The 25224-nt window shown below is 41.3% G+C and overlaps 1 protein-coding gene across 8 annotated transcripts in view; it reads left to right on the forward strand.

The window, feature by feature from the left end:
• ENAH (ENAH actin regulator) overlaps positions 1 to 11462 on the forward strand; it is a 173851-nt gene extending 162389 nt beyond the window's left edge. For 2 of the 8 annotated variants that reach the window (XM_045010079.1, XM_045010078.1), the window contains exons 13-15: positions 1906 to 1984; positions 2942 to 2999; positions 8160 to 11460. In XM_045010079.1, coding sequence (XP_044866014.1) covers positions 1906 to 1984; positions 2942 to 2999; positions 8160 to 8197 — 175 coding nt within the window. In that variant the 3' untranslated portion in view covers positions 8198 to 11460. Of the gene's footprint in view, positions 1 to 1905; positions 1985 to 2941; positions 3000 to 8159 lie in introns of all 8 variants that reach the window. The other 6 variants (XM_045010085.1, XM_045010082.1, XM_045010077.1 and 3 more) reach the window with 5 other exon arrangements.
• Positions 11463 to 25224: the final 13762 nt, after the last annotated feature.

Raw genomic sequence — 25224 nt, forward strand, 5'->3', positions numbered from 1 at the left:
CAGATCAGCACAGCACAGAGAGACAGTGAAAGAGAACCTGCTTCCTCCTACCCCACTAGGGAGATTCTTTACCATAATACATCAGGTTAATTCTAACATAAGGAAAAGCAGATTTTGAAATCAACTGTAAACTTAATCATTCTGCAAACAGAAGCATGTGGTTTTAAAAAATGGTCCCAGAATGATGCAGAAGCAAGGTGTTAGAAGAAGAGGATTTCAAAAGTAATTAATTCACCAAAACTAAACATGAATTTTCAGCTTACGTTGTTCAGTGTCATGGGGTAAATATGTAGAGAGACAAACATCAGGAATCTTTGGCAGAGCAGCCACAATTTTATTTAAAATACTCAATAGGTAAACTAGACAAGAGGAGTGGCCCATTCTGGATAGCAGCACAGGTAGAGGGGAGGGCAGAGGATGGCTGCTTCAGGCATCTACTCCTCCCTCCCATGCCACTCTGAGGGTCATATAGAGTTTACTCAACTCTCCAAGGCATGTGTAGCCTATGTAAATCAAGGCCCATGTGAGACAATTTATTGCAGGGCCTGAGATCCTGGGTATGCTACTACACAGGAATTACTATTGAGTCTCAAAAGTGTCCAGGAATCCAGGGGAAGTTAATGCATACTTTTCAAGGAAGATGGTTGAATTTTATTCTCAAAACCCTCATCCCTTGCATGTACCCCAACAGCCCATCAGGCAAACATTTTCTGAGACATGAATATATCTGCAGTAAGTATGTATGTTTCCAAGTGTGAGCAATGTACTCTACATGGATGGAAGAGGGCAGAAAACACAAATTTGAAGAGCTTATTGAAAACTTCCTATGTAGCTTCTTTATTTAAGAAAGTTAGCTCTGCATGCAGAATTTTTTTTAAATGTGGCAGTCTTCTGCAAACAAATTTGTAGGTGATTTAAAGGAAAAGATTATGTGCATCAGAAATGTGTTACAACTTCCAAATTAGTACACCGCTACCCCGTTATAATGCGGCCCGATATAACATGAATTCGGATATAATGTGGTAAGGCAGCACTTCAGGGGGGCGGGGCTGCGCACTCCAGCGGATCAAAGCAAGTTTGATATAACACGGTTTTACCTATAATGCGGTAAGATTTTTTGGCTCCCGAGGGCAGCGTTATATCGTGGTAGAGGTGTAATTTCTGTAAATGTTGCAGTCATCTGGGTCACACAGTTTGCAAGCATGTTTTGAATAGATCAATCCAGCATTCTTTTTGGAGGTACACCATGTATTACATTGTAGCAAGGGTCAGCATACTGCCTTCTTTAGTCAGAGGGGAAAGGTCATTGTGACATAGGGCCCTTTTTAATGAGCAAGAAGTTAAGCTAAAAAAGAAAAATATATAAAGGGTTTACAAGATAAATTTAGAGGGGATACTCTTCCCCTCTCGTGCTCTAGGAGGAGAAAATAAGAGATAACTGAAAAAATAGTTATGCTTGTTGAATTGTTCCTGTTTTGAACTAATAACTCATATATTATTTGTTTACAGTGTTATACCTGTGTTAGTTATGGTAACCTGAAGAACATCTCTGCGTACCTCAAAAGCTTGTTACTTTTACTAACAGAAATTGGTCCAATAAAAGATATTACCTCACCCACTTTGTCATTATATATTAATGAAATAGTTAATATTTCCATGTCAGGAAAATGCCCTTTACTGGTGGCTTCCATTCTGTATGTACAGCTTTGGTGTTTCTTGGGCTGCCACCATCTTTGTAAAAATCCTCTTTTCATTCTAATTCTTTATTACAATCTTGGAAGACAGTAACTATTAACAAAACACATTAATTTGGGGGTGGTGAGGGGGAGAATGTAGGCTTATTACAAAGCAGACATACAGTAATTAGAGACCTGTAATACATCGCTTCTTTTTTATGTTCTGCAGACCAAAATCTACACCATCTGGGCAAACCAGTGCCAATGGAGTGCAGTCAGAAGGGCTAGACTATGACAGATTGAAGCAGGTATATAGTACCTTCAATAGAAACCTTTTCAGAATAAGTAATAGCAGAACTTTTAAAGACTTTCAACAGTTCTTGATTAAATACCAAACTTTAACCTTTTCCTAGTTTCAAACCTAAATCCAGGAAGGTTTTTTTAAATATCTGGTTAAATACTTTCTACTAGCTGTAATTTTGCAATGACGTATAGCAAAGTCAGGAATATAGTCTCAATATTGCTTTAACTGATAATGAATATTGTGTTTGATTTAATATTTTCAGCTATAACAAAAAAGTGTACCATCTTAATAACAATTGAGGAGAATGGTAGTTTTAACAAGACAGCAATCCTTTGGATGCTTCTTTGTTGTTCTCAATGAGTATCGATGATGCCAAGTTGAAAAGTACATTTTCACAAGAATTGTATTCCTTCACACTCTGGATTTAAATGCATTTTCAGGAAATCATTATCTAAAATATCAGATCAGCAATAGGAAAGGAGATAGAGATGAGAGAAGGGCATTACGATAGCACTGCTGTCAGATTCTACTTATTTTTATCTGTGTAACTGAGAATAATTTGTTGGTCTAGGTTCTCTCTTTGTTTTGGACGTTCACATCTTATCTGCAGGGCAGTTATAGTTATAGCTATGCCTGCTAGTTTTACATAAATTGCCACCACTTGTTGTGGGAGAACATGAAATGTGTGATAAATCGTTGTAACTCAAGTATCTCCTACCTTAGGTGGGATAAGCGCCATATAAATCAATTATAAGATTTGGGCAGCATATTTTTAAAATACAATTTTTATTACTTACTAATAGTAAAGGAGTTTAAGGGTGAATTTTGAAGATATAGATACAGACTGGAATATAAGTTTAAGATGTTTCAAAATGAACAAGAATTAGAATTACTTTCATTTTTTCTTAGCTGAAAGTTTAAACCACACTAATTTATTATGACTTGTATTCTGATGCCATAGGATATTTTAGATGAAATGAGAAAGGAATTAACAAAATTAAAGGAAGAACTCATTGATGGTGAGTATGAACTTGATTAACTACATATTTTGGATTTCCAAGTCTTAAAGAATGGATAAACATTTCTTGAAGGTGAAAAGATGCAGAAATGGAAATTTATTTTCAAGATTCTGTCTACAGTCTGAGGATTCTAGAATGCCAAATTCATGATAGAACTGCTTTTTCTAATGTCCACTCCTTTTCTCATTACCATGTAGTAAATGAAAAACTAACTTATACTAATTGTTTTGATTATTCTTGCACAATCAGGTACTTTATACCTTATCTGCAGGGTTTTTGGATAGAGCAATGATGCTGAATCATGTCTGTCTTTAAAAGTGGATGGATGGGTGCAGAAATTGAGCAAGATCCTCCTTGCAGATGTTTACCATCTCATGATGTTGTTTTCGTTTAGGAAAGGCAAGATTGTCATATAATAATGTACCACTTAAAATAAAAGCCAGAGCAGCTGAGTCACATATTTCAAAGCAGTCAGTATTTATCCTGTGACATTTTAGCCCAATGACTGCTTTCAACATTGTATCGTAATTCTTGATATTTGGTGTTTTTCTTAATCACATGATTCAAGGAGATGGGATTTACATTAATCACAGCTTTCATTTTAAAATAAGTAGATTTCTAACCCTCTTGGGTTTTGGAGAGTTAGAAAACATGACCGTTAAATGCTCAAAAAAACGAAAGTCAAATAACTCCAAAATTGTTGTTTTAATCTCATAATTTGAAAACCAGGCTCAGGATTTTTTTGGAGTGTGGCGTAGTTTATTTTTGTTTGTTTTAAATTTGGGTTGGCAGTACTGATGGACACCACTTTATAATGATTAATGATAAATACTATCAGAGTAGCAGAGTCAAGGCCAGATTAAGAAATAAGCAATATAAGCATGTACCTAGGAGCCAATTCAGGGGGTTATAACGGAGAGACAACCTGAGTGGTTCTGTGACCCTGTTCACCAGGTCACAAAGCTGCTTATTTAAATTTAGTCCCACTGCCCCCCTGTCATGATGGAGAAGTGGTGAGGTTAAACCTTAATGGATAATGGGGTAGCTAGCACTGCTGCTCCTCCTGGCTGTCATGGGGCTAGCTGTTGCACCTGTAACTGAACCAGATGACCAGCCTGAGCTTGGCTGCCATTATCCAGGTGCTGGAATAGGGAAGCCAGCCAGGAGAGGGACTGCTCAGAGACCTGGGGAGGCCAGGCACCAGGAGGATAATGGAGCAGTGTCCACACAGCAGGAGCTAATAGCTGACTGACCTGAACAGGAGAGGAGTAAATTAATCCTTTTCTATCCAAGTCAGTCAGTGACTGGCTCCTAGTGCCTGGATGTTGCTTAGTTTAAACTAGCAGCATCTGTGTATGTTTACCTAGTGTCCAGTGATGAGTTAATCAGTCCTGAGCAGAGTGGTTGTTACTATTTTTTATATAATGTGAAAGTAGGTATGTAGTCTGGAAGCATAATTTAGGAAAATTTCATTCTGTGGACAAGTTAGTGATAGAAACATAAAGGAGGTATCATTTCATTCATAAAAATCTATAGTCATAATTTCAGTAGTGTCTCCCTCTGCATCATAGGAGGGGAGACGCACTCCCCTACCTCAGCTCCCAGGTCTAGGTCCTCTGATTGGTGGAAGTTTTGATAATCCATTCCCAATGAGAATGTATTGAGTTGGATATCATTCAAAAGCCCTTTTTCCACTAACACAGTGGTACAAAACATGACAAATCTAGAATAAATATGTAGCTATATACTTGAGAAACTGTTTAAAAATCACCCCTTTAATTATATTTTAACACAGGGTTGCATTGCTTACATAAAAATGACAATGATCTTGGCTAATCCTAGGGAAGTTAGCCTTGACATGTAGGACTGAAAACATTTATTGATCAAAGTCACTGTTGGGAGGGATAGCTCAGTGTTTGAGCGTTGGCCTGCTAAACCCAGGGTTGTGAGTTCAATCCTTGAAGAGGCCACTTAGGGATCTGGGGCAAAAATTGGTCCTGCTAGTGAAGGCAGGGGGCTGGACTCAATGACCTTTCAAGGTCCCTTCCAGTTCTAAGAGATTGGTATATCTCCAATTATTACCTTATTACCTTTGGTGTTGTCTCCATCAGGGGCACAACAGCTACACACATTGTCACATTGATCTTTGTCCGTGGCGCACTCATACATCTCCATAGAAGGCAGGCTTCTGGCCAGTCATTTGCAGGGCAGTTAGCATCTGGCCTTTATATACTAGCTGAAGGATTGTTTCAGGAGCAGGTGTAACACCCCCCTTGTCAGTGGCAATTTTTCTCTATTTGTCTGCTTCTTGGAAAACATCCACCATTGTAACTCTGCAAATGTTGTGTTGTTAGTCTTCAAATGGTAAATTTGGCATATGGACTCCTCTAGTGCATTTATGATCTCATCCGTGACTGTCTCAGCTGTGCTGAGCATCCTCAGAGTGAGAGAGAGAGTCTTAGCTGAATCAAATGCCTTCCAATAAGATCATTTGGTCTTTTCAGCTAACCTTGCAGTAGTGTTACATCCTGAAAGGGCATGGAAACCTGGCAGTGCGGTGGCTTTTGGTGGTTCAAGTGATAGGAACACATTGCTGAGGGATATATGGCGAGTCTGTTCTCCAGCAGCAAGAACTAAAACAATCTTGCAGAAATCTTGGGTAGGGTCTCACAGAGAGCACTACACCTATGTCTTGTGCAAAAATCCAGAGCTCCAGAGCACCTGTTTCTGTGGCATTGATGGCATTCAAAATAATTGTAGCATCAGCCTTCTCATGGGAACTACGAAGAAACTCACAAAACAATGCAAGGCAGCAGCTTCATTACGCCACGTGACAACAAAATTCTATGCATGCTGGAGTGTTTTTCCTGCAAGGTGTGCGGTTAGCTTGTTTGTGTGAGTATGAGACAGTAACTTCACTGTGACATTGAAGATGTTTGTGGAGTCAATTATTTTGATTTGGACAAGCACAATACTACTGAGTTTCTTCTCTCTGGTAATATTTTTAATGATTCCTCTGCATACCTGAAAAACAAGAGCATGTGGGTGCTGTGTTATGCCCACCAACTCCCCCAATGACTTTCATTGCTCTCTTTTTCATGTGATAGGCCATTGTCTGAACAAACTGAACAGAAGGGAACTAGCAACCTTTAAACAACCCAATTTCCTCTTTGAAATTCCTCTCGTATATCAGGGTCAGACTTTTCTACATCTCTTATTTCAGTGAGATACCAGGCAATCATTGCTGAATTGGTGGTTAAATCTAAAGCAAAAAAGCATTTAACTAAGTCTTCTAGTGCTGTGAGGTGCAAATTCCAATTAGCAGTCCTGACAGATCAAATAAAAAGCAGCATAGACTCAACCATCTTAATGTATCACCGCACCATCCCAAAAGTTGGCTTTGTCGCTGATTCATCTTCTTCAAATTGCTTGATCCATTCTGCGATATTGAAGCTCTCCTTTGTGCACAATAGGTCATTGAGAGTAGAATGCACACTAGATGCATGGAACGGGTCTCGTCAGTCCTGTACCCTTTGGGAAATGACTTCAAACACGTCTTTATGTTTTCCAAAGAAGACACGTAGGTAGCATTTTTTTAAGGGCAACAAGTGCTTGGGTGTGTTCTTTTATAGCGTATCACAACTTTTTCCCTTTAAGAATTTGGTTCACAGTACTGCCACTAAGCAAAGTACCTGGGGTCTCAGGAATGCCAGTGCCATCAACAAAGGAGCCCAGTTTACATATCACTGTCAAGATATGGGGTAGATTGGATGATCTCCTGAGGTCTCTTCCAACCCTAATCTTCTATGATTCTATGATATGGGTTCACTTCTTATAGCATGTAAAGTGCCGCCAAGCATTGTGTGTTTAACCAGTCTTCTGCGATGATATTCTCCACAGATTTAGCTACTGGTTGGTATTTTTCATCTCCTCGGTACCTAAAAATGATCAAGACCAAAGTAAAAACAAGGATTTTATAATAAATTACTTAGGGCTTGTAATTAATTATATGATGTAATGTATGTTATGCAATTGTGTGCATACTATTTACAGATGGCTTCCAGTAATTTCTGGCTGGATGCTGATGTCTAACCAGTGCCTCATTACAACTCCTTTGGCATAATAAACAAAGCTGATTATCAATACCTCTGAACCACTTCTTTTTTGTAGGTGATGGCAAATCAACTTGAAGCACTCCTTCCATTTATAGTAATCTGTAACATTAAAAAAAATTAATCAAGTATCTCGTTCTGAGCATTAACTGATAAACACAGTACTGTCAGTCAAAGGCCACAATTTAACTGTGAGGGCTGCAAGTTTGACATGCATGTGTTAAAAAAAATGTTGACTTTTAAACATTTTCTCAAATATGTATCTACTTCATTGTTCTAAGTTTGTAATGTTTGATGCCATTGTGTTTGTGGGAGAAAAGGGCTTTTGAATTATACCCAACACAACCCATTTCCAATGACACTGTATTATCAAAATTTCCAAAAAACAGAGGAACTGGAGCTTGGAACTAGTGGTGGAAGGGCCAGTGACACCACCTCCTCACACACACACACCCCGCCATGCTGCAGAGGGTGACACCATTGAAATTATGATTGTGTAGATATTTATGAATCGAATGACACCTCCCTTCCCTTTCTATCATTAACTTGCCCCTGGAATTACTCATGGTCCCACACTAATTTTTCAATACTGGGATGAATAATTGTATGTATTAATGTAGCAGCTCCCTCGCCTCTTTTTTTTTCTTCCCTTTTTTGCTTGCTTTGTCATTTATGCTACATACTGTGACCACTTAAACAAGATGGCGTAAGTGAGTATAGAACCCAAATCATCCTCCTGACATGTGAACTGGTGGTGGTTCCCGCCATTAAAAAGGCAGTAGTGTGGGCGGAGACAGAGAGAAACAGACTGAAGTATCAAATATCAGAATATTTTGTACCAGAAAAAAGATGTAATCTGAGTCAGAATTAAGTTCTGTTTCATGGTGTCAAACAATCTTAAGGTCCAGTATACTACATTTTTAACAAGATGGCTTCTGATAGGATGCACTTTTTGTTCAAAGGACAGACGTGTCAGTCTAGGCAAGTGTTTTTTTGTTTTTTTTTAAATATGTAATGTTAATTTATGCTTTTTTCCTTCCCTAATCAGCAATCAGGCAAGAACTGAGCAAGTCAAATACTGCATAGAAAGACTAGGACTAAGCCAATGTGACTCTTTCACTTGGTATAAAGTCGACTACATTTTGTGAGCTGTTAGAAGAAAATGGAGAAAGACACTTGGAAGGAGGGGAAAACAACATTCTGAAAACTTTCAGACACATCACTCTGGTGATATGCTTTTTCCTTCCTAGTTTGCTGCTTTTTTCTGACCTTTACAGCAGGGTGGAAAAGAGTCTTAAAAGTTACTGTAATGATTATGCAGAAATTCCCACATTTGTCAGACAAGATCACAGTGCATTGAGATGTTCTCATGTCAAGATAAAACTGCACATATTTCAGAATTCATTGTTAACACAAAAAAGGAGAAAAGCTTGGGAAGGCTTTTCAGAGAGGTTTTCTTTATTAATGAAGGATTTAGCAAGCTATTCTGTTGTACTGCAAATGTATCTCAGGTTTGTCTTCCTATCATATTTGATATTTCCATTAATAACTTCAAAGAGCAGACATGTAAGTTCAGATAACAAAATATGAAATAATTAGAAGTGTATGCTTTTAAAGGGCAATATCACCTAGAAAGCGATGGCATATCAAGTTTTTGGAATTTTATGATCGGAATCCTCTCTAGTTAGCCTTCATGCAATTTTGTAAACAAAAAAGCAAGCAGTCCAGAGTTTAAAGATGTAGATGCCTTCCTAAATCATTACAATGCTTTACCAAATCTAAGACTTCTACATAATACAAACCAGTGGTCAAATGTAAATCATTAGTATGTTGTAGATTTACAGTAGATTTTCAGGCTTTTTTTAATTTTTATTTTTTAAGATTTATGCATGCGGACATTTTTGTAAGGTAACACAACACAATCAGCTTTTTAATTAAACAAAAAACATTGCATGTCATAAATATTAAGTAGCCTTTTTCATTTTTAAGGCTGAATTAATGCCAAGGAAAAAAGTTGGGGCGGGAGGAGGGGAAGGTGACAGTTTTGGTTTAAAAATATTTTTATTAATTTCTGCACTATTTTTCCACATATTACATGCATGTGTAATAATGAGGAAAATTTTGTGACTTTTATCAGTAACCATGTTAACAGAACCAGGTACTTAATTCTTTTTGTATCATTTCTTGAGTTATTTGTATTTCCGATTCAGTAATGGTTCTAAAACTCCCATCTCATTTTTGTTTCATTTCTTAACTTGATCAAAATCCAAGTCGATTTAAATTTATCAGCTATTACCAGTGATGCACCTGTGGTAGTACAGGATGCACAACAATTACCTGCTCCTGTATTCTCTGAGGCTGCTTTTTGACTCTCTGAGGAAACAAGGACAAGGGCTATAATGAAGCATTAGAGCATTAGGTCACAGCAGAAAAAGGGAAGCAGAAGAACAGTAGTGGGGCAGCATTAGGTGAGCACTTTTCAGGGGAGATGACACTTTCCCCTTTCCCATGGTTTAAAAATTTGTTAAAACACCTCATATATGCAAATCTTAGTTTAAACTAATAAAATTCAGTGGAGTAAAAATCCTGCAAGGCAGAGCCGTAATGCTTTGGAAAATATTGTGGATCAAATCTGCACTTTTTCCTTGCATCTTGAATTATATGAGCTGTAATAGTGCCATATTTTTTTGCTATCTGCTGATTAGAAAAAAAAAACTATGGTTTTGGAGGCATTATTCATGTTACAGCTTACTTAGCTCCATTCATAGAATAAAAGCTTTAAATAGCATATGTTCCTAGTGCTGGAAACCAAAGCAAATCAACAGCACTTTCTGCTTCTGAAAGTCTTGAATGAGGATTTTTTCTCCAGTTTAAACATGTTCCTGTTTCTATAGAGACTCAAATTGTAAAATTGTTCTACAATGGAAATATTACCTAAATCAATATATAATTATCTTTCCAAAAACTGATCATCTTTCTGCATGCATTAGTGAAGGCATTAAACAAATTGCAGCAAGCGTGAAATAAAAGGAGGCATTTTCATCTTTGATAACTTTTGTTTTTGCAAACATTTTAACATTAAGGAAGTTTAATCTTGTCAGAAATCATGTTTGATTTTGTTTGTTAGGGAAGTTCAAGAGTAGCCTACTAGAAATGTAATGGGTATAAGTGGTCCAAAGGAGTAATAAACAAACTGTCAGATTGTGGGGGAGAGAGGGAACCTGGTTTATGCACTAAACGTTTGTGCCTTGGTCTAAAATTAACATGATTTCTGTTTAAAAGAAAGAGGAGCAGATGTCTTTTTTTGTGCTGTTTCTACATACATACTTTACATAATCTCATATTGCTGAATTGGTCCTTTCCAGAAAATCTGATTGAATTAAAGCTTACTGTAAACACTTGCTGTCATACTGAGATTTCCATAATTAAAATGAACTACAGAAGCTAAGATTATTTTGCTCACTGTTGAACTAAGTTCTTTAAAAACCATATTATGATGGTTCTGTGCTTTTGTACAGTGGATGTCTTAAACTGAGTACAGTTTAGGAGATCCTTTCTAATTCCAGGAAGGTATTGCTTTCCTCAACACTGTGATCTGATCTGTGATAAATCTGTGCTATACACAAGTGGCTAACAAGTCAGTTGCAAACAAACTGAATGTATAAATCTTAGTGCTGGTGCTGAAATCTCTTCAGATAGTTGTCATGATTTCAAGTTCATTGTTTAAAAAAGTTTTCAAGCATCAAGTGTCAATCAAAACTGAAGATGAAACACTAATGAATGTTGAATTTTCATGCATTTAGGTTTATCTCCTTTTTAGTTTTTTTCAGTTCATTCTCTGCTATTTTTACCATATTTGTCATTTTAAATTTCTTACATGCTAACTTTTTGTTTGAGCGAATGAAATAAAATTGCAATATATATATATGTTGCCACCATTCATTTGTGGAGTTTGATAAATGGTAAATCTAGAAGATTCTGTTGTAATTCCCAAATGGGTCTTACTGAAATGTAAAAAATACCTTTTTAGTCTATGATTTTACCACTTGATGGTTTATATATTGCTGTTCTGTTTATAAATTTCAAGGCATTTTTTTAAATGCTTGCTCTGCAAAGAATGTAATCAAAGGGAATATGGAAAATTATGAATGAAAACTAGTGTACATAAATTCAAGACAGTTGTAGTCACTCTTGCTTACGTTGACCCCCTTTGTTGGTCTGACTTGGCACAGGCTTTTGCCCTTACGTTCAAGAAAATGCTGTGAAAAAAATCTAGATTGAATTTTCCCAACTTTTTCTCTGCTGTTTCCCGGTATAACAAAATATTGAAACACTAATAATAAAGAAACCCCACCCTTAAAGTTTCACGTTGCTGTGCAGAAGGTAGGAAAAATCTTGCTTGACAAGTTTAAAGTATACTCCAAGTAATTGTTTAAATATTTGTTGGATTAGAGCAGGCCTGCACAACTCGTAAAGTGGCGAGGGCCATATTACTCCAAAGAAAACAGCTGAGGGCCAACCCCCCCCGAGCACCACCGACCCCAGCGCCACCAAGCCCCCCTGAAACACAACCCCCCCCCAGCGCTACCCCCCCAGCACCGCCCACCCTGCGGAAACAAACCCTCTTTCCCCAGAGCTGCCCCACCGAAACAGCGGTATTGAACCGTGGTAATATGTTATAGCGGGCCCCTGAGGTAGTATAATTAAGGTAAAAGAAAAATGTCTTTTTGCTAGAAGTAGAATAAGATCTTCCCACAACTTTGTAATCAATTCCCCTGTTGAATGAATGAGGTGTGACTGAGGAAGGCATGGAAGGCAGCACCTCCAGACAGCTGCAACCGTTGGAGAGGGGCTGGGAGACAGACCAGATCAGTAGAACAGGGTCAGCCACTGGCTCCTCGCTGACCTCCTCAGCACCCCACCCCCCGGCTCGCCTACTCACCCCCTGCCCCTGCGTTCCTGCCTCCTCAGCCCCGACTCCCCCGCTGCCGGCTCACTTCCCCCCCCTCCCCCGGCTCGCCTCCTCAGCCCCCTACCCCCCCACTCCCCCGGCTCGCCTCCTCACCCCCCACCACTGCCCACTCGCCTCTTCAGCCCCCCTCCCTCACCCGCCACTTGCCTACTCACCCCCCGCGGGCCGCACAGTGAGCCCATACGGGCTGCATGTTGTGCGGGCCTGGATTAGAGCCTTGAGACTAACACTTCTCTACTCTCCATTTTATTCCATTTAGGAAACATTGATTTCATTCCTCCACTTACCTCTTGCATCTATCTTATGGGAGCACAAAGCAATACAGGCTTTCTTGATTACTTGCTTTGTTTTCACAAACCGCCTTGATACCTTCTGTGTAGTCCTGAAAACAAAGGTTTAATCAATCTGCTCCCTTTGCTGAATGACTCTCAAGCACCAGGCTACAAATGTCATACATTAACAATAGCAGTGGCTATTTAAGATTTGTATTGTTACATTAATGCTATTGTTTAAAAAATTGCTCCTATCAATACCAATTTCAAGGTTGGTCAAGCCCTACACCTAGGTTACTTAAATGTCCCCTTGCTTTTGGGAGCAAAAACTGAAAAGACCCCTGTGTTCTCAATCATTTTTTAAAAAGCCAAATGAAAAACTTTCATTTGGCATTTTGAAATACAAAGAATTGTGTACATGAAGTCTTTTTTATTGTAAAAAAAGTACTTCACAATCACTTAATCTTTAACTTGTCTTTCTTAAAAACCTATGCTCACCTGCTTACAGAATGCAAATTCAAGACTGTACTGCTGAAGAGTAAATTTTAATCATGTGTATATACTTAGAGGGTCCTGAGTATTCCCAGCTTCTGGTAAATGCAAGGTAAGGGAGGTGCGAGGGCACAGGATATACATAACAGGCTGTATTATACAATTTTATCTGAAGCTCTCCAAAAGCAATTTTTAAAGATATGCATTAAACCTTTAGCAACAAGTGTCAGGATTATCAATTAGGTACTGAAACAATGTCAAGAAATCCTATCCACTGTTGTCAGAGCTGTTAAAATACAATAAGCACCAGCGAAGACAGGTGTCTAATTCTGAATAAACTAATGAATTATATAAAAAATGGTAACATTCTCGGTGTAATCACGTGAAATATGACTACAAATGCAAGGCAGAAAATCTCTTGCTTTTGAGCATGATTATTTTACCAACCAAATATGAAGCTCACAAAAGAGAGAGAGCATCTTCACCATTTTCCATGAGCCAATGGAGAAGAAGGAAAGATTGAGTGGGGGGAGGGAGCAGAAAAAAGAGCTTTCCAGAATCATCTCTGCATCATGCTGTGACTGACATGATCTTTCCCTTTGAGGCACCGGGGACTTTCCTAAACATATCCTGTTACGGTCGAGCCTATTATTTGTGACAGGAAGCAGATGGAAAAGAAAGAGCTGGTTTCAATTAGGGTTAAGAGTATGAAGCTGTTGAAAAAGAAATTAAAGTTGTCTTAAGCTATTTCTTTTAACGGGGAAAGTTTTGTATACAGAAACATTGAGAATTTAAATGAGCTTGCATCCCATGGGAAATCAAGGAAGATTTTGGATGAAGATGCTACAGTGCTAAAATATGGTTTGAAAAATCTAAGACAAATCAGCCTGTATTCTTACAGACAACGAATTTGTGCTTATAAAGGCATTTCCCTGATTCGGTTTCCTAACCTGATATCTTACCTTAGTTCTTAAGGAGGAGTTAGCTCAAAGAGAAGAATATAAGTTACTGAAATTTAATTGTAATGTCAGAAAAGAAAGGAATTATTTAGCCTGATTGTCCAATCAGTAAAAGCAAATTTATCTAATTTATAGTGTTATTGCTTGAGATGATGTGGATTGTGTAGTCTAATGAAAGTTTTTTAAGGACTGAAATTCAGGATAGATCCACTAAACAAAACTTTTAAACTAGTCAGGTGTACTTATGTTATCAGATGAGTTATGGCTTTAGGTTGGCAACCACCATCACCTGTCTCTGGAAGAAAAATGGTAAATTTTAAGTTTTTCATGCTGCCAGGCATTATGATGGTACGGCAGGTCAGGGAGCTGTCCTGCTTAGCTAATCTCTCATAGTTTATAAACGGAGTATAAATGTCCCCATAGTGAACAAATGCCTTTCCTACGACAGTTTCTTGTAGAACCTGGTGTCCTATGTTTTGTTAATCCAGTGTTGCACCCACTGTTGCACCTTTATGCGCCATTGTATAGCATTAAAATGGAAGGCATCCAGAGCAGTTAGCACACTCAATTTCTCTTGCACAGCTGCTCTACTTACTCATCACTAATGGGTTAATGCCCCCACCCATGGAATTTGGAGGCTCCAGAACTAAGCTCTGCCCTTCTATTCAGGCCACCAGATTTTCTCCCCCCAACGGTGGAATAAGTTGGCAGTTCAATTTCTCCTGACAGTTTTGGTATATAGCTTCAATTTCATTCATTTTTTATGCAGAAGCAATATATAATCTTTCTCCTCCTCCTGGATCAGGAATTTGGCAGCATGATTGTTTCAACCACCTGGATCTGCCACTGGCAGCAGTCCTCTTTAGGACTTCTCTGACCACATACTGGCATGAAGTGTTGCATTGCAAATACTGGGCTACAGCTCCCTATGTGAGGCAGCATTTACAGCCTCTAAAGAGGATAAATGATGCCTGACTACTTTTCACAACTAGCTGACCCTCAGGGTAGGTCTATACTACCCGCCGGATCAGCGGGTAGTGATCAATCTATCGGGGATCAATTTATCGCATCTAGTGTAGACATGATAAAATCGATCCCCGATCGCTCTGCTGTCGACTCCGGAACTCCACTGTAGTGAGAGCCGGAAGCAGAGTCGACGGGGGAGCGGCAGTGGTCAACTCGCCACCATCCTCACGGCCAGGTAAATCGACCTAAGGTACACTCACGTAGCTGAAGTTGCGTATCTTAGGTCCACACACGCACACACAGTGTAGACCTAGCCTCACATTGCCAGGTCAAGGGGCTCAGAGTCAGACTGGCATGTTGGGTTCTCCCCTCTGCAGAGGAGCCATGACTCCAAAGCAGAAAAACCTCATCAGGAGCTTCTGAGCATTTCCAGAAGAGAATCTAAGGACCAGGAGGATGCTATCTGGCCAGTTCAGGGATATAAGTCTTGAAACAGCCTCTGGCTGGAGTGGGAAGTACATGTCAAAGGATCCAAAGTCTGCCGTTCCCCCAGATACTGAGGTGGGTCCTCAGCTGCCTGAGGAAAGAAACAGGATTCCTACAGAGCTCCCTTTCCTCTATGAACTGGGAGCTTCTTGTGATGCTTTGGGGTAAGTCTTCTAAAACTCCAGTCCCAAAATGGCAAAAGAAAGCATCACCTTTGCAAGACAGCAATGAGTATTGTTAATGAACAAGTGTAATAACAAGCTAGGGGTTAAACAAACCCATTCTCTTTGCGCCTCCCCCCTCAAGGGATTGTTTGGTGAAGCTTTTTGCCTACACAGACAGTCTTAGTGTTTTCTATCAAGCTCACTGCCCCTCCCCCACCCTGCAGCATGTCTGGACATGCAGAGAAACCAGTCACTCTTGTGAACCCTCCCTCAGGCTGAAGTGTAATGGGAATTGTGCCTGTCTGGCTTTCAGCCCATGGACTCTCACTTTGCCAGGGAAAGGGGCTCAGATTTCAGGCAGTAGCAGCAGGATGGGAATTGTTGTGCCTGCAAATCATCAACCATAAGTGCTTGCCCTGCCAAGGAAAGGTGCTCAGAGTAGGGTGACCAGACAGCAAATATGAAAAAATCAGGACTCGGGTGGGGGGACTGTCCCCGTAAAATTGGGACATCTGGTCACCCTAGCTCAAAGTCTGAAAGGCACGCAGGGGTCTCACCCCTCCTCCGACTCCAAAGGCTGGCTCCATATTTAAGCGGAAGGAGCACTTCAGGCAGTCTGTGACCAGAACAGAGGCACATGAAGACTCCACTCTCCACAAAGCTCCACCATTGTGGGGATTACAGAAGGGTAAGTGAGAAATCTCTTCCCATGTTCAAATGATTCCTGACCTAGCCAGCTACTTCCACATCCAGCTATTAGTATCAGTACCCCTCCTCAGTGAAGAGATTCCCCAGGCCAGGATGAGCAGCGTACTACCCTTCCCCTGGAGAAATACCATCCAGGAGAAATACCACCCAAACCAAACAGTCACCCCCAACTGTTAGGACTGTTTCAGGAAAGGATGCGAGTGGCTTGCAATGTCCTGATTAATGTTAATAAAATCTTTCCTTTCAGCCCGTATTAGGTAGTTTCCCATATAAAGATTCAAATGAGAACTACTGGTTAAAACCAAGTGTTAAACTAAAATGTTAAAAAGTCTCAAAGCAGTCACTCTGAGACCCATCAGTCCTCATCCTCAAAGGAAACCTGCACACTTTCAAAAGATGAGCCTAGGACCTTACATTCTTAACATTGCTAGAGACAAAATCATGGACTGAATAGACACATTGGATTTATGGCTTATTACCACAATCCCACTAACAATGCCTCCCCCCTGCCCGCCCCCTCCCCGCTGCCTTCCTGTCCCCCTATGACTGTAGGAGTGTTAGTGGGTCATTTCATCTTGAATAGTCCATTGAAATAGGTGTTAACTACTTATGCTGAACAATCTGTTCCACCTTGTATTTACCTGAGGGCTTGGCTACACTTACAAGTTGCAGCGCTGGTGGAGGCTTTCCAGCGCTGCAACAACACCCCGTCCACACTTGCAGGGCACAACCAGCGCTGCAACTCCCTGGTTGCAGCGCTGGCTGAAAACCCATCCCGGCAGGGGTATAAGGAGTGCAGCGCTGGTGATCCAGCGCTGCCCAGCAGGTGTGGACACTCACCAGCGCTTTACCTGTCCTCCAGGGAATAAGGAGGTATCCCAGAATTCCTGTTCAGCCACTCTGCACATCAGTTTGCACTCTACTGCTCTTGGCTCAGGTGACCCGCCCTGTAAATGCCCCGGGAAATTTAAAAATCTCCTTCCTGTTTGCTGCAGCCAGGTGTGGAGTGCAATCAGTTTTAATCAGTTACAGGTGACCATGCCTCCATGCGGCAAACGAGCCCCAGCATGGAGCACTGGTGAATTGCAGGACCTCATCAGTGTTTGGGGTGAGGCATCTGTTCAGGCACAGCTGCGCTCCGGCCGTAGGAATTACGATATCTTTGAGCAGATATCAAGGGCCATGCTGGATCGGGGCCATGATCGGGACGCAGTACAATGCAGGGTGAAAATTAAAGAGCTGCGGAGTGCCTATTACAAAGCCCGAGAGGGGAATCGACGATCCGGAGCTGCTCCCACGACCTGCCGTTTTTACAGGGAGATGGATGAGATACTTGGGGGTGACCCCACTGCCAATCCCAGGATAACGATGGACACTTCTGAGCAGCTGGGGGACCGGAGGAGGAGGCGGAGGAGGCGGCGGAGGCGGAGGCGTGGGGGGGGGAGGAAACCGCGAGTGAAGCTCCTGGCATGGGGGAAGAAACCGCAGATTCCCTGGAGGCATGCAGCCAGGAGCTCTTCTCAAGCCAGGAGGAAAGCACCCAATCGCAGCAGCCAGCAGTTGCAGAAGGACAAGCAGAGGAGCGTGTTACCGGTAAGCGGCTTTTATTTTCTGGGTGAAATGTTTCTGGAGAGGAGGGGGGGTTATGGATGCATGCATGCCAGCCTCTAGATGTGGAATAGCCCGTTGATGTGGTCTATCACGTCGCGGTAATCTGCCTCAGTTATCTCAGCAAAAGCTTCATCCAGAGCGTGGGCAATATGCCTGCGCAGGTTTATAGGCAGAGCCACTGTGTCCCTTGTCCCAGTGACGGTGACGCGTCCGCGCCACTCTTCTGCCAGTGGTGGGGGGACCATTTCTGAACACAGGCAAGCCGCATAGGGTCCCGGGCGGAATCCACATTGCTCTAAAAGAGCCCCCCGCTGTTCCCTAGTGACTCGCAGTAGGGAAACATCTTCCAGGATTAAGTCCTGTGAAAAATGTTGGGAGACTCTTTAGTGAAGAGATAGGGAGATAAGATCACCCCTGCATCTGCATTTCACTCAACCCCTCTAGCACTCCAGATTACCCGAAGCAACCAGCTCCCCTCTTACACCCAAGCCCCACTTCTCCCCATATAAGCACTGCTCACTCACCATGTCGTGGCTTCTGTAGTGTTATGCGTGTGGGTAAAAGAATGCTTAAATAAGAACTCACTCCCTCAGTGTAACAATTCATGTCTGGAGATAGTGGATACAATGCTGCCCGTGTTAAATGTTGTCATTTCTGTTTCTACAGTGACCTTGACTACTGGACTGCCCAGATGTTCAACATCACAGAGGCTTCAAAATTTGAGAAAAAATCCCCGAAAGAGCAAAGAAGACATGCTGAAAACTGTTCTTAATCAGTCTGCTCGAGAGAGTAAGGACTTGAAGGATTGGCGAGAGAAAGAAAGCAGGACACGCAAGAGAAATGCAGTGGCCAAGAGGAAAACCACGGAGCGGCTGCTAAGCATCCTGGAGCGCCAAGCGGAGTCTATAGAGTCACTCGTTGCCATGCAAGCAGAGCACTACCGTGCTACTCCCCCACCCGCCCCGTCCTTTGTGCCTTGTGCCCCAATGTCAGCTCAAACCACCTTTCCCCAGCATCCAGGTTCTTACCACCACCAGCTGCCTCCAACACCTGTATGTTCCCCAACCAGCCCTGATACCTACCACCACCCTTACCCTCTGCATTCAACCCCCATCACCATGCAGTATATGAACCCTGAAGTGCAGGATTCATTAAACAGCAATCCAGACAGGGCATATGCAAACTTGTGACTGTACAGTTCACCAACCCACACCCCTGCCCTCTTGTGTTCATGAAATGTTGTGTGTCTGTCTGTCTGTCAAGGAAGTTTTTTTCTTTTCAATAAAACAATTCTTGGCTTTGAAAACAGTCTTTATTATAGCAGATAGTGAAAGATACCTTAGCCCAGTAAAGAAAGAGGCACTACAAATCATATTATTATTATGGATAATAGAATAACAGTGTAAGCAGTGCAATTCACTCCCATGCAAGGCAGCAAACATTATTGTTGGCTTTCAGCCTCAAATTCTTCCCTCAAGGCATCCCTAATCCTTGTAGCCCTGTGCTGGGCCTCTCTATTAGCCCTGCTCTCTGGCTGTGCATATTCAGCCTCCAGGACTTGAACCTCGGTGGTCCATGCCTCACTGAATGTTTCACCCTTCCCTTCACAAATATTATGGAGGGTACAGCAAGCGCATATAACCGCGGGGATGCTGCTTTCCCCCAAGTCTAGCTTCCCATACAAGCAACGCCAGCGGGCTTTTAAACGCCCAAAAGCACACTCCACAGTCATTCTGCACCGGCTCAGCCTGTAGTTGAACCGGTCCTTGCTCCTGTCAAGCTTCCCTGTATAGGGTTTCATGAGCCAAGGCAGTAACGGGTACGCGGGGTCTCCAAGGATCACAGTGGGCATTTCGACATCCCCTACTGTGATCTTCCTGTCTGGGAAAAAAGTCCCTGCCTGCATCTTCCTGAACAGGCCACTGTTCCGAAAGATGCGTGCATCATGCACCTTTCCAGGCCAGCCTGTGTAAATGTCAATGAAACGCCCGCGGTGATCCACAAGCGCCTGGAGAACCATAGAGAAATACCCCTTCCGATTAACGTACTCTGATGCCAGGTGGGGGGGGGCCAGAATAGGAATATGCGTCCCATCTATCGCCCCTCCACAGTTAGGGAAACCCATGTGTGCAAAGCCATCCACAATGTCCTGCACGCTCCCCAGAGTCACGGTCTTTCTTAGCAGGATGCGATTAATTGCCTTGCAAACTTGCATCAAAACGATTCCCACGGTCGACTTTCCCACACCAAACTGGTTCCCGACCGACCGGTAGCTGTCTGGAGTTGCCAGCTTCCAGATTGCAATAGCCACTCGCTTTTCCACCGTCAGGGCAGCTCTCAATCTTGTGTCCTTGCGCCGCAGAGTGGGGGCGAGCTCAGCACACAGTCCCATGAAAGTGGCTTTTCTCATACGAAAGTTCTGCAGCCACTGCTCGTCATCCCAGACTTCCATGACGATGTGATCCCACCACTCAGTGCTTGTTTCCCGAGCCCAAAAGCGGCGTTCAACGGTGCTGAGCATTTCCGTAAATGCCGCAAGCACTTTAGTGTCACACGCGGCAGGCAAATCCATATTGATATCATCGTCGGAATCCTCACTGTCACTTTGGAGCTGAAGGAATAGCTGGACTGCCAAACGTGTTGTGCTGGTGACACTCATCAGCAGAGTCCTCAGCAGATCGGGCTCCATTTGCCACAGAAATCGCGATTCACACAGAGAGTAACAGAAAGACACTCACAATGGCGCCAAACGCTGCTGGAAAGAGTGAATGCTGGGATGTGAAGCGATGCACCACGGGGCGCTGGCAAACAGGAAGCGGAATGACCCGCACACTTCCTTCCCCTTCCCACAATACTCAGCGCCAAAACGGCGCCAAAACGGGACGAGGTGCTCTGTGGGATAGCTGCCCACAATGCACCTCTCAATACAGCGCTGGAAAGTGCTGCAAGTGTGGCCACACTGCAGCGCTGGTAGCTGTCAGTGTGGCCACACTCCAGCGCTGGCCCTTCCACAGCTGCATGACCAGCGCTGTAACTCCCAGCGCTGCAACTTGTAAGTGTAGCCAAGCCCTAAGTAAGTTCTGAGTACATTTCCCAGGCCTAAAGAAGAGCTCTAGGTAAGCTCAACAGCTTTTCTCTCACCAACAGAAGTTGGTCCACTAAAAGACATTACCTCATCCATCTTGTGTCTCACATAAAAAACAAAGACAGTGCCAAAGTTTGGTGTAACAGTAGCACCACCAGTGAGACATTGACACTTTCATAAGTAGACGTCCTTCTAAAAGACCCCATAGACTATAAAAGTGAGGACATGCTACACAGCAATTTCAAAGCCTCAGCTATTGCCAGTCAGACCAAAGATTTTTTCATATATTTCGTAAGAAAAGCCTACTTGGTGACAGGCATGTAGCTCATTGTCTAGGGATATAATCCTTGCTTGAAGTGAGATGTCTTGCATTCTGCTCTGGTCAAATCCTTGATGTTAAGCAGTGTCTTCTAACTTATTTACAAGGAAGCCATGTTACACCCATAAGCAGTCAATCATTCTAAACAGTTACCTTGTACATAAACTTACAGGAAAATTACAATTTGGGGAAACACTAGATATATTAGTAGCTGAACTAGCAGAGAGATCTCAATCCTCACTATCAAAGCTACCGTAGCAATGTGTTGGTGGGTATTGCCAACACCAAGGGTAGCCAAGACAGGACTATTAACCTGGCAGAAGGAAAAATCTGAAGCAGACGTCTCCAAGGAAACCTAGATAAATTTTCTTCATATATCAACAAACGAGCATGTGTGTATAAGAACTCATAGTTCCCATCCAAGACTTACTTCCGATCCATATCTACAGTCATACCACCTTGAACACCATAGATTTTGTATAATCTCTGAAGCTAAACTGTGTGTGGTTAGTACTTGGATAGGAGACCAGGCAGGGAATGCCAGATGCTGCTCTGCACCTGGAGTTTTAACAGCTGGTACTAGATAAATGAAGACTCAGGCCACAAGTTACACACCTATATCCATGTATAGTCAATGTACCAATTTGTGCCTTTCCAGAAAAACAGACCCATTTATAACTGGATGACCACTAGAAAGGATTTATACCAGTTATAAATGGGTTGTCCAAAATTGAGAGCTTTTGAACCCAGTACACCGTATTGTTCACCCAGGGGTCAATAAAGGGCTCTGGCCATAATTGTGCCATCATGGTAAACATTTGAAAAGATCCGAAACTCCATTGCATAAGTTATTTCCTGGCAGTGATCATAGCCAAGTATCTCCAGTGGCTAGGAGTGCTAATGCCATGTATCAGCTTCATCTTCTGAGTGGGTTTCTTGAAATGTACTTGCAGAAATTTCTTCTTAAGGCTTGGAACCATGCACTGAATCCAAAGCCAACCCAGTTTTCACTCTAGGCCCTTGCAGTACTCATGGATGCAAGTCTTGCAGGAGCTTACTTGTGAGACAAATTTCCAAAATCTCAAACTACATATCCTTTTAGTTCTCCTCAGCCCCTCTATCAATGGCATGTCTGAATACAAATACAAACAGGCCATATGGAATCATACCAGTGGTTCATCTAGTGTAGTTCCTATCTATGATAGCAGTTAGTACCAGCTGGTTCAGAAGATGAGGCAGGAAGCCACATACTGGGCAACGATGGCACATGTAGGGAATTTTTTTTCCTACCTCCTGTTAGCACTAGTCTTTTGTTTGAGGCATGAGTGTTTATATCCTTTCCAAAACCAGGGTGTAAATAGAGATAAAATCTCTGCAACAATGAAAATAATGTCCTGAGCAGAAAAGAATCTGCAGCCTTTCAAGAAAGTTCAGATAAAGAATACAGAGAAGAGGAAAAGGGAGAATTGAAATCCTCCTAGTGCTCCCAGAAGGCACTTCAGAATTGTGCAGTGGAGGTCCCTCAGCTGTCTAGCCTGCAGAAAACACCATAACTCATGAAACAAGGACTCCTTTTTCATACACCTCTAGACAACCTACATAGCAACTCAGGAATCAGAAACAAAGTGCAATTCAGGAGGAATTCTTCATTAGCCTTTGTTGGGTATCCTGACAGAATTTAACCAGCAAATTTCATTCAATAATCTGTTTGAATTATATTCCTGGGGCAAAGGGAAACAGTAAACTGTTTGGAGCAAAGACTGTCTGTTTTGTGTGGTTCCCAACACCAGAGGGTCCTGACCATTAGATGCTAGTGTAATACAAATATAATAATAATAGTCTAGTGATGTCAGCTACACTAGAGTATCTCCAGAACTGTTGATTGGAGTCCTTCAAAAAAGCATCACAAAAACAAGTACCAGCCTTACTTGCATTCCATAGGAAAGCATATCAGACTCTACATCTGAGTATCAGATGTCAAGATTAATCAGAATGACAGATTAGTCAACCCTGGGGCTGACTGGCTTTTCTAGTTACCATTATCTCAGAAAAACAGTGTTTGGAATTAGTTCCTGTAACAGTACAAGAACTACACTACTATTGTCATGAGGAAAAGGTTATTCTTCTCTCTAGTATCTCGAGCATATAGAGTACAGATACCAATTCTACCCTGTTCCTGTCATGCCATCCAAAATGCCTGGTCCTTGTGGCCACAAGCTGATGCAGGCAAGATGTTAGAATCCTGCACCAGTTCACAATAGGCATCTGGGAAGCGATTCACAGAAATCCCAATGGGCACTGCAAGGAAAGTGTGTGAGACTTATTTGACCAAGACTTGGATTTTTCCACAAAGACATCCTTTGGTAGGAAGAGTTAATTCCCATATAATTCCTTAGTTTACAAAGCTCTTGCTTTATATGGGGAGGAACTTCCATTCCTGCTTATTATTCTACTATAATAATTAAAAATCTGCTTATCCTTCCTCAATTCTCTGATTCACTGCTTGATACTTCTCATCAGTGATGAACAGGGAGAGAAGCTGTGCAACAGATGAGAAATTTCTTACCTGATAATCTTTCTGTTAGCAGCTTCTCTGCTTATTCAACCCACCTGGGTAGTCTGGTAAATTAATAGAGTACAAATAGTAAATCCATAGGCTGTTTGTATGGCTTGCGATGTTTCAGGACAGTTCCTTCTTTAGTTAATAGTGATGCCATGTCTGTAATATCCAGTAAATACCACTGTTTCCCCTTTTTTATGTATATATTCTTTTTCATATAAGCAATAAATCCAACTGGAATTTCAGGATGGTTATTGCCCTAGGATGGCTACTGGGCCTTGTGTTTGTAACACCCTCCAAGGTGTGATAAAATGGTTCAAAATAGTTTAATTGATTATCATATATACCTTCTACACGTGCATGTTTTTTTCTGTACAGCATTACACTGTATTTTAAATCTTGGTTACTGAGTTCAAATATTAATATATGATTGAATATAGCAACTCTAAAAATGTTATGAGTTAACATAAAAGGTTCTTTCATGGCAGCATTTTTTAAATAAAAGTAACTGGTAATCCAGTGCAATATAGATTCTAAATGTGAAGTAAATAGTAATGATTTAATATTATTAGCATGGTGACCCTTGTTTTTTAATAAGGAAATTGATAGTGTTACAATAATGATGACATTTAGAGCAAGAATTGTACAATGTTAACACTGTTTTGGAGAAGCTGCAAAGTTCTGCTGCTGAATTCTTATAGTGTTAAGTTTGGGTGAAGTGGGAAAGGAAGTAACAATTTTAAAATAACAATTCTCATGAATCTGTCAAATAACACAAGTGACTTCATAGCTGCTTTAAAATAAAAAAATAATTTAAAAAACGAAATGAGTTAGCTGAGACTTCTTAGTCTTGTGCCAATGATACAAAGGCTGATGCTCACAAAATAGAAAAGCCGCTAGGCGCAATGCTTCAAAGAGACTTACCAGAAATAAGTACATTTTTCTGCACAAAAGACAGTGCCTTACAAATGGTCTGACATTGTATGAACTGCATGCAGATTTCATGTAACCACTAATTTTAATTTGTGTTTCCATGATATTAATGATATGTAAATTTTGAATACAACAAAGTAAGTTTGCATTAATCAATTTTATCACTGAGGTCTGCTCTGCTTTTCTGATCTTCAGCTTTCCACATTACACCCACACGTTTCTGCTTTGTTGGTTTCTAGATGCTTCATTTCTATACCTCTTGATATCACTTTTCTTTACTAAATAAATGCTTAACTATTTAAGATGAATGCAAGATGTGTATTCTTTTCCAGCATTTAATGAACTGTGTGTTTTTTCTGTTATAGAAAGATGATTAAAGTGCATGCATTTTTCTAGTTCCTGTTTTTTCTTGTCAACCCCTTTGACTGTTTTGCTTTTCTCCATAAAGGGGATTTATTGTTGATGCAGAACAGTGGAAAAATCAAAGCAGTTTTTATTTGATAAGAAACAGTTTTTGTACAGAGAGCTTTTGTATAGACTGAAGACTTGTCAGAAGGGATGATTGGACTGTCCACTCCAAAATCTG

This window comes from Mauremys mutica, chromosome 3, assembly GCF_020497125.1.
Source record: "Mauremys mutica isolate MM-2020 ecotype Southern chromosome 3, ASM2049712v1, whole genome shotgun sequence".
NCBI lineage: Eukaryota > Metazoa > Chordata > Testudines > Geoemydidae > Mauremys > Mauremys mutica.